This window comes from Embiotoca jacksoni, unplaced genomic scaffold, assembly GCF_022577435.1.
Source record: "Embiotoca jacksoni isolate LCO1_2020_lvr unplaced genomic scaffold, fEmbJac1.0.p SCAF_16, whole genome shotgun sequence".
Classification (NCBI taxonomy): domain Eukaryota; kingdom Metazoa; phylum Chordata; class Actinopteri; family Embiotocidae; genus Embiotoca; species Embiotoca jacksoni.
This window is the reverse complement of record NW_027185296.1, coordinates 7357129-7370000: the sequence shown is the minus strand read 5'-3', so window position 1 is coordinate 7370000 and position 12872 is coordinate 7357129. Positions and strand designations below refer to the sequence as shown.

The following is a 12872-nucleotide window of genomic DNA, read 5'->3' as shown; positions in this document are numbered from 1 at the left end:
GGAGGAGTAGACAGCAGGATGGATGGATGGATCACAAAAGAACTCATGGGAGGGAATAGCAGGAGAGGAGGGCCGTTATCTCTAAATATAGTTTCAGTGCTAGAAAAGCCCCGTTTGGAAAATGTGTGTCACTATCTGTGAGTCGTTTTTGTCTTTTGTCCCGCAGTATCCACTATTGGCCTCCACTGACAACCACAACAGCAGACAGGCAATTCAATTCAATCTCTGTCTGATTGGAGGGAACAGATCTGATTACTTCTCATAGACGACACACACACACACACAAACACACACTCAAAATGCCGTTGTTTGTGCTCCAAGATTCCCCAGGGAAAGATATCAGAGTAAATGGCTGCGGTGATTGTGCCAGATAGACTGGATGTGTGCATAATATCCACACGAAGAAGATAATGTGTTTGCTAATCGCACACCAGAGACGAGCAAACACACACACACACACACACACACACACACACACGCCCACACACAAACGCAGAGGCTAACAGCTGCACAGCTATAACCCTTAACCACTCTTTTCATGCCGCTGGCTGCTAGCTACACTGTGGAAACACCCTCCCACACATCCTCAGCCAAATCCCATTGTGAGAGTCGAGATCCTTCGGAGCTGCGAGAGATGACAGTCGTCTGCGTTTGTTGACAACAGCGGAAGTTATTATAACTTGTAATCATCTTCGCTGTCACATCACGAAAGACAGACAGGCGAAGGTTATATTTGAACACTTAATGATGCTGTAAATACAAATAGAAAAGACAACTTCTGTCATCATCTGTTGGCCAGAGTGGGTGATAAATGCCAAAATACAAAAGTCGTTGTTGCTATGTTTACATGCAGGGGTTTAGAAATGATATCAAATGATCCACATGCTGGCTGTGTACCTGCCAAAGTGGCTGCTTTGAGTAAACAATATTACCAACACAGAACAAGCCTCCAATATTCATCCACAAGCATGATAATGTCCACATAAAACGTAACAGCTTCACGGATTTAAGCACAGTCTATTCACGAAAAAGGACCGCACTATTTTAAGTGTTATTTGATTTAGTTTTGTCAGAATAGAGGCACTATAGAAGCTGAACTTCATACCTCATCAACTGTGAATAAACTGACTGTAGACTATTTTTTTTTCAACTGTTACACAAGTGAAGTAAATTAGAGCACAGTAAAGTAAAACCCTGCTGTCAGCCAGCTTGTTAAAAAAAACAATCTTTGAACTCTGTTTTGACTACAAACTACAGATTCTCTGCAGGCTGAAGCGAAAGCAGAGTATACGTTCGGTAAGCAGTCGGTAACAGTTTAAGTGTAATCTGTAATTGTATTAAATCCACTACATTTGAGAAAAACGCAGCATTGCTAAAGTGCTACGCTGTCATGTCAGTATGATTTGCTTGCACGGTGAAACGTGGGAAATGCGATTCGAAGACTTCCCCAGAGTGAGATGTCCACGGTTCATCATGCTTCATTAGCAAAGTGGGCGCTGACATGTTAAAGTTTTAAGTTAAGACAAAACTGTCTGCAGCTGCTGGGCTCTTCACAAAATGTCAAATTGGCTTGCTGTTCTCATTTGACATTCATATGAAAGTGTTTGTACTGGCAGACTGTCAACTCCATGTTTTATTGATGATGAAGAATATCAAAATGCGTGTATTTAAAAAACAAAACAGTTATACTAATTAACAAACATTCACTCTCGGCCTCTTACTAGAGTCTGCTCATCCCACTTAACTTCAAGGTTGCAATTGGCAGAGAGGGAAATTAACAGCCGAGCTGTTTCATGTAGAAGAGATGGAGGAGGAGGGAAAGGAAATCAGAGAGGGATGAAGAGGTGGAGAGATGTAATATCTCTGGATTTATGAAGGATTAATAAAGACTATTATACTTCAAGAACCATGTCTGACCAATAACACGGACTAATTCATTGTTAGAGGAAACACAAAGCTGCAGTTATTCTGCTCAGGTCCTGTAAATGCTAAAGGTCAAAGGTTATCTCTACCTTGTCACGCTAATTCAATAAAAAAAACTTCTGCTAGAGAAAAGGGGCTCTTAGAAAAATGACCTCAGTGCACAAATGAAATATAATTGTATAAAAAGAACACACGCACATACACACAGACCCTCACATTGATGCAAAAAGCAAGTGCACTCACACACCATCTGTGATTAATGTGCGACACGTAACAGTCCCATAGTCTTTTTCATTACATCCTTCTCCACAGAACTGCGAAACAAAGGCCCGAGATTAAACAGCTCTCACTCACATTGACTCCTTAGTCTCTCTCTCTCTCTCTCTCTCTCTCTCTCTCTCTCTCTCTCTCTCTCTCTCTCTCTCTCCAGGATCGGTTGCTCCTCTTTGTCGCACTTATCCAGGACAAGGTCATTTAGGAGTCAGAGGAGTGGGAGGAGGAAGAGGATGAAGAGTGAGGGACTATCCTGCAGGGTTTCTCACAACAGCGAAGCCACCATTTACACCCTAATGACAATGGGTTATTCAGAGGATCCATTTTCATTCAAATTCAGCCCCTCCAGAGACAAAAACTCGGGGGCTCGGTGGACACGTGTGCATGTGCTGCACAAACACAGATGGGTGCAGGTCATACACATGGAGCACATTCACAAAGTTGCCTATTCCCAGAGCGCGCTCGTTGCTTGTGTGTGGCATGATTGCATTTGACTTTCATCACCCTGCAGAGAGTAAGTGCATGCTTGTATGTGCGGGTGTGCGTGTGTGTGTGTGTGTGTGTGTGTGTGTGTGTGTGTGTGTGTGTGTGTGTGTGTGTGTGTCTGTCTGTCTGTCGGAAAGAATGACCCAGATCAGAAGAGAGATGAATGCACTCCGTGTGAGCCGAGCTCGATGAGTCTGTAGCTGAGCAGATTCTGCATCCATTTGTACAAGAGAGAGAGAGAGAGAGATTGTGTGTGTGTGTGTGTGTGTGTGTGTGTGTGTGTGTGTGTGTGTGTGTGTGTGCGCGTGCGTGCGCGCGCGCGTGCGTGTTAGAGAGAGAAAGACAGCGAGGAAGAGAAAGAAAACCCTCAAGTCTCGATGCTGAAGGCAACCCATTCATCTTCCCTCTCATATGCTCTTCTGGGCTTCAATCCCAGTCCCACAGTGTGTGTGTGTGTGTGTGTGTGTGTGTGTGTGTGTGTGTGTGTGTGTGTGTGTGTGTGTGTGTGTGTGTGTGTGTGTGTCTGTGTGCATGTGTGTCTGCATCTTCCAAATATGGAGAGCAGTCTGAATGATGAACATGATCTCCATTGCAGTAGAACAATACTGTTTTCTAAATAGGACATGAGAGGCATTCAGCCTTCCCTTACACACTAGTGGGGGAAGCAGTGCTTGTTTGCAGGGGCTGAGGCGCACCGTGTGCAATGAGGCATCTGCTGCAGGTGATCGTGCGTGTGTGTGTGTGTGTGTGTGTGTGTGTGTGTGTGTGTGTGTGTGTGTGTGTGTGTGTGTGTTGCTGTGCGGTAGTGTGCATCCATTAAATGTCATTCCCGACGGCGTCCGGAGTTTTTGCTACATCAATCAGATGCTTATTCAGAGAAGGCTGGGCGTGACTGTGGCGGTCAGGCAGGTGGCACCGAGCAGCTGGGTGATGGCTGCCAGCCAAGCCCCTGGCATCACCTCTGCTCTGAGACCACCCAGCCTTGCTTTCATACACCTGCTAGGTACCAGCCTCTGGGGCTTATCGCACCTGGATCTTTTTTTTTTGCTTCTCGCAGAACACAACATCCCAGCACCTGTTTGGTAGCAACCTACTGCACCATGATACCCCCACACCGGTTAATTAGCAGCGAACAACAGCAGCCCCGTGTTCTGTCATCTTATCCAAACCAGCATCAACAGCGCATCAAGACACAATTAATAAAGAGAAATAAGTGGCTGATGAAGGCCTGCTTTTGTGTATTAGTGTGTGTGACAACTGTTTGTAACCAGTGCGACCTTACGAAGTAATGAGAAATCTCAGTACTCTTCCCTCCTTACGGGTTATGTTGGCACTCAGAGGCCTTTCTCACAGAAGACATTTTGACATGCTGCATTGGGGAAAACACCTCTGTAAATAACAGAATTAATGACAACTGGAGTTTATTCAGCTGCTACCATTTCAGGGTGCAAGCACTGTGCATACTGACTCACTGTCACCTGAAATCTGCGATGAAAAGGGCTTTCTATTGTTACATAAAAGTGGTGAATAAAGAGACGTGAATTCATCTCATCGCCACTCATGAGTAAACAGTCACGTCTTCAAAGCCCAACACTGTTTCTGAGTGTGCAACAGGTGTGCTGCTGTGCCTACCTTTCCTCTTGGAGTCCCGTCTGACGCTGCTGGGCCTGACCGCTGGCTGTAGCTCCGTCTCTGTTGACATCCTCGGGCTCCAACTGGGCTAGACTCCGCTCCGCTTGGCTCGGCTGGGATCCGAGGGTCCAGTTCACGGCGTCAGTGCCGGCTGTGCGTGCGTGGGCGCCGGGTGTGTGTGTGGAGGCGCCAGGCGTGTGCGAGGGCACACAGGCTCATGGGAGAGGGACGGGCTTTAGCCCTGACACAACATCCCACACACACCCACAGAGAGCTGGGAGGGAGACAGACAGGAAGAAACAGGTTTGCTTCAGTTAGGCTGTGTGTACTCTTTGGCGGGTAAAACCTAGTGAGAGTTCTCAGCTGGCATGAGAATGAGCTTGTTTTGGATCTGCCTTAAGTAGATGTTGCCCATGGTAACAGACACGAGAGACCAACACCACACTTTGTGCTTCCTGTCAATAATTTTCCTCAGCAAGGACAGTTGAGGAACAATCCCACCACAACCCTCTTCAATCACACTAACTATTCAAACAGGTTTAAAAGCAAAAATACAGTAATATATTCTTTCATAATTTTTAACACCGGATGTCATCCGAGTTTTAATCAACGAAAAAAAAAAAACTCCTGGACAATTACAAGGCAACACAACTTTCTTGCTTTCCAGCAATCGTTTTTCTCTTTTAGGATGTCACTGTACTCAAGTTAACTTCTGTGGTCTGACAAGTCATTACACTAATGTCTGACAGGACAAAAAACGCAAGCAGCATTGTCAACAAACGTGTCAGCGAACAAGCAGTTATAGACAATCCAGCAGGTGTCAAACATTCTAACAGTCCTGACAGATTATCGAAACCACTTTATTTGCAGGTGAGACCGAGTGGCAAACCCCCATGACATCATCCATTAGCTTCTGAACTGACGTTTTGAAGCCTTGAGTCTGACACTATGGCTTTTGCCATCTTGTTTTGGTTGTTTTTTTTAGCCAAAAGTGCCATATTTGGGCGAGCTGGGGAGGAGTGAGGGGTGGATCTGACTGAAAACCAGAGGACACTGGAAACCTGACTGCGCCCCAGGCATGTCAGTAAACCAGGCACACCCGCAAACATACTTAGCTTTGAGGCCCAATATCTAATCAATAATGGGATTATTTTTAGAAGAACCACCGGGACACTGATCAGAAGGAGTAAATTTAACGAATAACAACATAATAACTTGTGGAAAATTTTAATTTGACTTTGTATTTCACAAGAGAAGTTGATGATTTTTAAATGAAAGTCAATCAGAGCCAGATGTTTATTAGAGCCGGCCCTCAGTGGCCCTCAGTTGTATTGCACTTTAACGGACACTGGCTTCACTTTTCAGACCTGAAGACTGCATCCTTCTGTTGGCTGTGAAGGATGATTACAATGGACAGTTTGGGTAATAATTTTACCCCTCACATTTCCAAACAGGGTTCAAGATTAAAATGTGTCTCATCATGTACTGTATAAATTGTCTTATCTGTTCTTTTTCATTGCAAGATCTCAGTGATCAACTTGGTGGCTCCAAAGTTATTATCATCTCTAACTATCTGGTTACTTATGAGCCTTCCAGAACACTGAGATCATCTGCTGCTGGTTTATTGGAGGTTCCCAGCAACAGTTGTAAGAAAATTGGGGATTCAGCTTTTGTCAGCTACACTCCAAAGCTGTGGAACAAACTATCTGTAGATATCAGGGAAGCTAGCTCAATTAATACTTTCAAAAGAAAGCTCAAAACATATCTCTTTAACCTTTAACTACCTACTATTGATGCTCTCTTACACCTGCCATGCACTTGAATTACTGCGCCTTGAAATGCATATTACTCAATTTTATATTTTCCACTTGTATTCCTTTCTATGCATTTTATCTGTTTCTTTTGCTTTTATCTGTTTCTTGAGCATTTTATCTGTTTTATCTAATTTCTTTTCCATATTTTTAATTGTTCCTTTATATCTAGTTTTATGTGAAACACTGCATGTAATTATTTTTGCTGTGAGGCACTTTAAGCTGCATTTCTTGCATGAAAGGTGCTATACAAATAAAGTTTCTTCTTCTTCTTCTTCTTCTTCTTATTATTATTATTATTACAAACAGAAAAGATCTCTAAAATTATCAGGACCAAGGTATATTAATGTCTCTTCAACACTAATACTAGCTGCCCCTCCTGGACCATTGAGTGCCCGACAGGCTCCTCTGGCCCCCGGCTTTCTGTCCCTTCTTTGCCCATCTGCCGCTACTTCATTCTGAAGTGTTGATTGGCATGAACTACCATAAATCTAACCATAAACCACTCAGCCTTACACTCTCACCCCGTCATGTGAATGCATGAAAACACACACATTTGCATGCACACGGACAAATGCAGAGAAGTCCCATTCTTACTTAGAGATGCTGAAGTACAAAGACAGCAGGAGACAGCTGCGAGTCGACCTGCTACATAATGAATATGACTAGCTTCTGAGCTGCTCGTCACCTCTTCTCAGACTATCATTCTTGACCTCTCTTTCCTCCTCTGTCTCCATCTAATAGTGGCTGAATGCAGATCTGAACAAAACCAAAAGACTGGTGCTTCTTGGGGGAAGAGGGAAATCTCTCTTATTCTCTTCCTCCCCCTCTCCACGGTGTTTCTGTGTGAATAGGAGGCCCCTGTAAGCCTTGGGCGAGAACAGATGAATTGAGAGGCTTTTAATTTGCTGCAGACAGAACAGAACAGAGTCCATTTAATTCTGCCAGCAGAGGCCATGTCGGCAAAATGCTGACAATATTCTTTATCTGGTCCAAACACACTGGAAAAGTGTGAGTCACTCCAATTACAGGCATTATCAGCAGCACTGTTCCACCAAATGGATGGAGAGAGAGCGAGAGAGGGAGTATGAAGACAGAGGGGGTTAGAGGGAAGAGAAATGAACAGAGTGTAAAGAAAGTGAGGGGTGAGCAAACATAGAGTGGGTGAGTAAGATAACGAGCAAAGGGTAAAAGGGGAGAGGAAAAAAAGCCCAAGGAAGTAAAATCAGAAGAGAAATGAAGGAGTTTGAGCGGCTTCAGCTCTAACCCTGAACATGTCCCCGTCTGTCCCTCTCCTCTGTTTCCTTTTTGTTCTCTGAATTCGTTCTCCTCCTTCTAGCTGTGAAGTCTTTCAGGCAGCAGCTGGAGCCTGTGTTTAAGAAAGGCAATCTGTTAATCCTCGAACCGGACCAGAAAAGAGGCGGTCTCGTTGATTTAACCCTCAAAATCACAGCTTCTGTTCTACAACTATAAAATCTAAATTCAAAGAGCTGTTTCTGTGGTGTTACAATGAGTGCACAAACAAAAAACATATCAAGAAAACTTTGTGAAATGAGTTCAGAGTTTAGGTTCTGCCTGCAAAAATTGCTCCCGTGAGAGGACGACTCACTTATCTGAAGGAGTCCAACCCATCCGACTGTTGCAAGCAAAGCAGGCACTAGGTCGCTGGTGAAAATGAGCAAGAGACGAGACTCAGAGACTGAAAATGGAAAATCTGCTGCAGCGCCGCTCTCCAGACGTCTCCAAGGCTCCAGACATATGGTCGTTTCCCTGGAGACTCGGGGAAGAGTTCTACATCTAAAGCTACAGTCCCTGTAGGGGAGAACAAGCTAATTTCTCAGAAAAAAAAAAGGCAGCCCATGTCAAGCTTCAGCTGTACAAATTCCCCGCCTTGTACACACGTGCAGATAAAGTGAAGGGAAGAGTAGCACCATCAAAAACTATCGTGAACAGTGTAGTGGCGGTTTGACCCGGAATCAACACGTGAGCTAAATGTAGCAGCAGAGCAGGATGTGAATATGGCTTAGTGTGCCTGGATTTAGACAGCAATCTGAAGCCATACCAGAGGAGACACAGAGCGGAGGCAAGAAGGAGAAGGGAGCGAGCGGCAAATTGGACATCCGCAACTGGGGCGCTGCCAACAGGCGCGAGTGGGTGATGTGAAGATCTGTGCATGTGTGTGAGTGAGTGTGTGAGCGTGTGTGTGTGTGTGTGTGTGTGTGTGTGTGTGTGTGTGTGTGTGTGTGTGACTCCATAAACAGGAGGCTGCCAACAGTAGCTTAATGCCCAGAAATCATCTGCGGCTACAGTAAAGTCTGCCAGGCGAATGGAAAGTAAAAAGAAAGAAAGAGAAACAGAGAGAGAAGGGGGGAAGGAGGTGGGCACGCTGGCTCTCCGTCCTCCTCCCTGTCTTCTCACCTCCCACTCTCTCGGGGTAATTGTGTTCTGTCCATCAGGCTCAGAGTGTAGATTAGTGGCTCCACTCATTCAGCTCTCCTGCCATCTGAATAATGAATAATCACAGAGACCACCTTCTACTCTACCTTCCACACTACTTGTGCTCTGTACATCCCCCCTACACACACACACACACACACACACACACACACACACTTTACCCACGCCATTTTTGGATCCTGACGCCATTACATTGAGTCCTTATCAGCGACACACTTCTCCTTTGAGTTGTGCTTGTTAATGAATAACCAGCACTGTGAGTGCTAAAGGTTAACTCATGTTATATACTACTGTTGTTCAGATGTTTTAGTGGTAAATGAACGTTTCTTTGAGCTACGTTCACAAACAGACTAAATTAAATGTAATTTTAGGGACCCAAATGGTCACACGCATCATTAAATGTCAACTGGTACACGAGCAAGCCGAAGAGAGGAATAAATGTCTATTCTGTCTGATAAAGAAGTGAAAATGAATTATATAAAACCTACCTGTTTATGAGCTGTAGGAGAAAAAATATAGTCGCAACTCAACTCCAGCAGTTCAACCAGCTCAGTGAGCGATGAAGAACAGCAACAAATGAAACAGTGCAACAGAGACAAATGGAAGAGAGTTAAAGATCAACTAATAGAGGTTGAAGGACATGACGTGCCCATAGGTGAATGAGATAATCAACTTGTGTGTGTGTGTGTGTGTGTGTGTGTGTGTGTGTGTGTGTGTGTGTGTGTGTGTGTGTGTGTGTGTGTGTGAGGGCAGATAGAGAGAGAGAGAGGGAGGGGGAAATACAGTCAGTAAGAAAAAGAAAGGATGTGAGACCATGAACTGTGGGTTGAAGTTCAGTGTCACGCCCAGATAACGGCTGCATATCACTGCACTTTGTCCTGTCAACAATAAGTGCAGAGCAGTGTCCTTAATCAGAGATTCATGTAAAAACATTTGATTAATAGATACGTGAAGATGAAGAACTAAATATATGCATTTTGATGGTCTGTAATTGAAGTTACCTGGGGATTATATTTCCGTCAGAAATAGACTAGGCAATGGTTGCAGTCAGCTCTGGTGGCCGTGTCCGAGCCAGAAGCAGCTGCTTCCGGTGGAAGACAGCGTTTAGTGGTCTACAAAGTACTTTACAAATTTTGCCTCCCAATCACCCATTCACAAACACACTCGTACACCGATGGAGACGGATCTGCCGTACAAGGTGCTCGCCTGCCATCAGGAGCAACTGGCTCGGTGCCTTGCCCAAAGACACTTGGGCATGTGGAACCGCTAATCTTACGATCAGTGGGCAACCTGTCCTAACATGTGAACCAAGGCAGCCCTTCAATGTGGGTACTGACCTAAGAAATATTTGATCTGTTTCCTTGATCAGAGTTCCAAATAAGTTAATCATCTATAATCAATAAATCGTTAAATGGTTATTAAATACAAACGTTTAACAATAAAAGAAGTAATGCCAGTCAACGGGTTGAGCGCCTGCACTTTTTGCACTGTGGGTGAGCTTGCCAAATTGTCTGTTGATATATTTGATCAAATTCTTATCAATCAATTAACCATAGACAACGCCAGTGCTAACATGGACATTGAATTTGGTAAAAAGTTAAAGACGTTCTCAATATTTTTATGGATATAATTATTAGTTTCAGCCTTAATCCAAGACAAGTTCAATAGCATGAATTTAACAAATCAAACACAGCTCTGATAATTTGACTGTTGGAGGGTGATTATAAAGAATCTTGCAGCTGCTGTTTGACACGAACGAGAGCAAACCACAAAAAGCTTCAGTGGAATAGTACAGTACTAGCAGCTGAATATGACAAAATTTGTAAACATTAAAAAATCTCTCTAGTTACCTGTACAAACACATGTCGTCTTTGTACAGTTTGGTACAAGGAGACTGTTGGTGTTTGGCTGCCAAGAAGGAACACAACATCGTAATGGGTCAATGCTGTTATCACCTGGTGAGAGGCAACTGTCGAAATGCATATGATCACAACTCAACACACTACATACAGTACAGTTAATACATGACAGAGCAGGTCTTTGGTAAAAAGGTCATTTTTGTCACTGCTTTAGAAAAGCCATTCTGAAAAAGCCATCAAATTGTGACTTCGACAGTGGTTCCATCTGTACCACATACAAACAACGCCTCACAGTCCTTACTGCTGCTGTCTCGTGGATGGAGCACCAGCTATTGCAGCAGCCCCGGAGTCCTAGAGGGACCACAGTGCATCTAGTTCAGCAGGCAGTCGGCCAGGCCACCAGCCAGCACAGCAGCACACTGCGGGGAAACATGGAAACACGGGCTGCTGAGGCGCTCTAGCTGCTCCACATGGCTCCCTGCCTGCATGAATGACTAGAAAGAGCGTTCAGCAGAGGCCTCATCAGGAAAAGGTAAACATACGTGCAGCACGCACATACACTTCCCCACCCACAATCTCCTGGCAGAAATAGGATACCCCACAAGATGACAAGGCGCACGTGCATGTGCAGATTGCAATTTAACACAAAAACATGCACACACGCATACAAACACGCACATCACCTAACCTATTTACAGACACAGGGCTGTATATATCAAAGCGCTGCACTCTCTTTGGGGAATTCCTCCTTTCTCATGTTTTAAGGGGAAATAGATGAAAATGAATCTCGTTCTCCCTGCACCTCCCCTGTGTATGTTGAATGTGTGTGTTAGTGTGTGCGTGTGTCTCCTCTGCCTTGTTAATGTGCTAAAATGTAAATTGGTCCTGCTCAACAATGTGTGTAAGGCTGTCTTTTTCATGCAGAGAGGAAGCAGCGGCTTTGCTGACAGACTGTGGATATGCCTTTATTAACAAACCCACACTCTGATTCCCCCTCTCTGTCTGTCTGTCTGTCTGTCAACCCCGATCCACTGTTCGACTACAACAACCCACATCATTCTCACCTTCCCTATGAACACATGCAAAACATATGTGCTGAAGACTGCATTTGGGGTGTGACTGACAATTTAGCAAATCATGCTTTCATTTAAATGTGCTCAGTTCAGATCAGATGGCCTTCACACAGCCAGACCTGCTGCAACACTGAGCAACATGTGGAGGTGGAAGTGTATCTGCAGCCTCTCCAGGGGTGATCCACTGATGTATGGTTGCTTGTAATGAACAGAAGCAGGCAAATGTCAGCAGCATGGCAATGGATTTTCATGACTGACAGAGCACACAAACCAGAACCTCTGACCACCATTTCCTTAAACCTTCAGATACAAATAAATACCATATTTAATCTATTTTCAGGGGCCCCTTACTATTTAATTTTATGCATCAGCGGTGGGTGATTTAATAAATAAATTGTGTACAGGGAATAGAAAGGAGGTTTTGCAACAGAAGTCGATAAATGAACCATGCTCACACTCATGGCTTAGCAACAACATAATTTAGAGTTTCGGCCGGTTGTAGTCACTGTATCCCCTTCAGCTCTGAAGCCAGGGGTCGCTCTCTTCTCTACAAAAACATCATCAGTGAGCTACTGTGTATTGTGGTGCTGGCCTGGTAAAAATGTCCACTCAACATGATTTAGATCCCCCCACAACCCCCTCTGGACCACCTTCAGCTGAGCCTAAAGTGAGTGATGGATCGGCTACATCTGTGGAGTGGAAGAGGAGAGGATTCTGGTGCATAAAAATAGAGCCGGAGTCTGCCGGAGCAGAAGACTGAGACTTAATGAGGGGTGCAATCATCAATTATTCAAAACACTTAATCATGGTGTGGCACGGAGCTGTTGCACAAACACACACATGCACACGCACGCACGCACGCAGGCAGACAAACACACACAAAGACGAACCACAGGTTTCTCAAACTGTGCCTCTAAAGGCAGACACAGAGACCGAGAGATGGATGAAAGAGAGGATGAAGATTCGGGATTACTGCTGCTTCACTGTGTGTCTGGACATTTCATCAACACACAATACACATTACTTAATCTAGGAGCAATCCCTAATTAAATACATATCCATTCACACTTATCCTGGCAGTGTCAAAGGGGTCTGAAGTTTAACCCAGCACACACTGGAGGAAAGGCAGGGTACACCATGTATTGACCTGATGTACCTGTGGGATGACAGGTGTGTTTATGAAGCATAAAATGTCAATAATTTCTCAGAGGATCTTACTAATGCTAAAACTAAAATATTTAGCAGAATCAGGGAGCAGCTGCTTGGTTAACACAAGTCGTAGCTGATTGTCAGAGAGCAGAGAACAGCATTGTAGCTGCTAACAGTCAGAACCAGCTAGACTCTTAATTTTACATGCT

General features: G+C 44.4%; 1 protein-coding gene across 6 annotated transcripts in view; it reads right to left on the bottom strand.

Moving 5' to 3' along the window:
* The window catches only part of dab1a (DAB adaptor protein 1a), a 213620-nt gene that overhangs the window by 46352 nt on the left and 154396 nt on the right, over positions 1-12872 (bottom strand). For all 6 annotated transcript variants that reach the window (XM_069150590.1, XM_069150591.1, XM_069150589.1 and 3 more), the window contains one exon: positions 4315-4588. In XM_069150590.1, the coding sequence (XP_069006691.1) occupies positions 4315-4384 (70 nt within the window). In that variant the 5' untranslated portion in view covers positions 4385-4588. The remainder of the gene's footprint in view (positions 1-4314; positions 4589-12872) is intronic.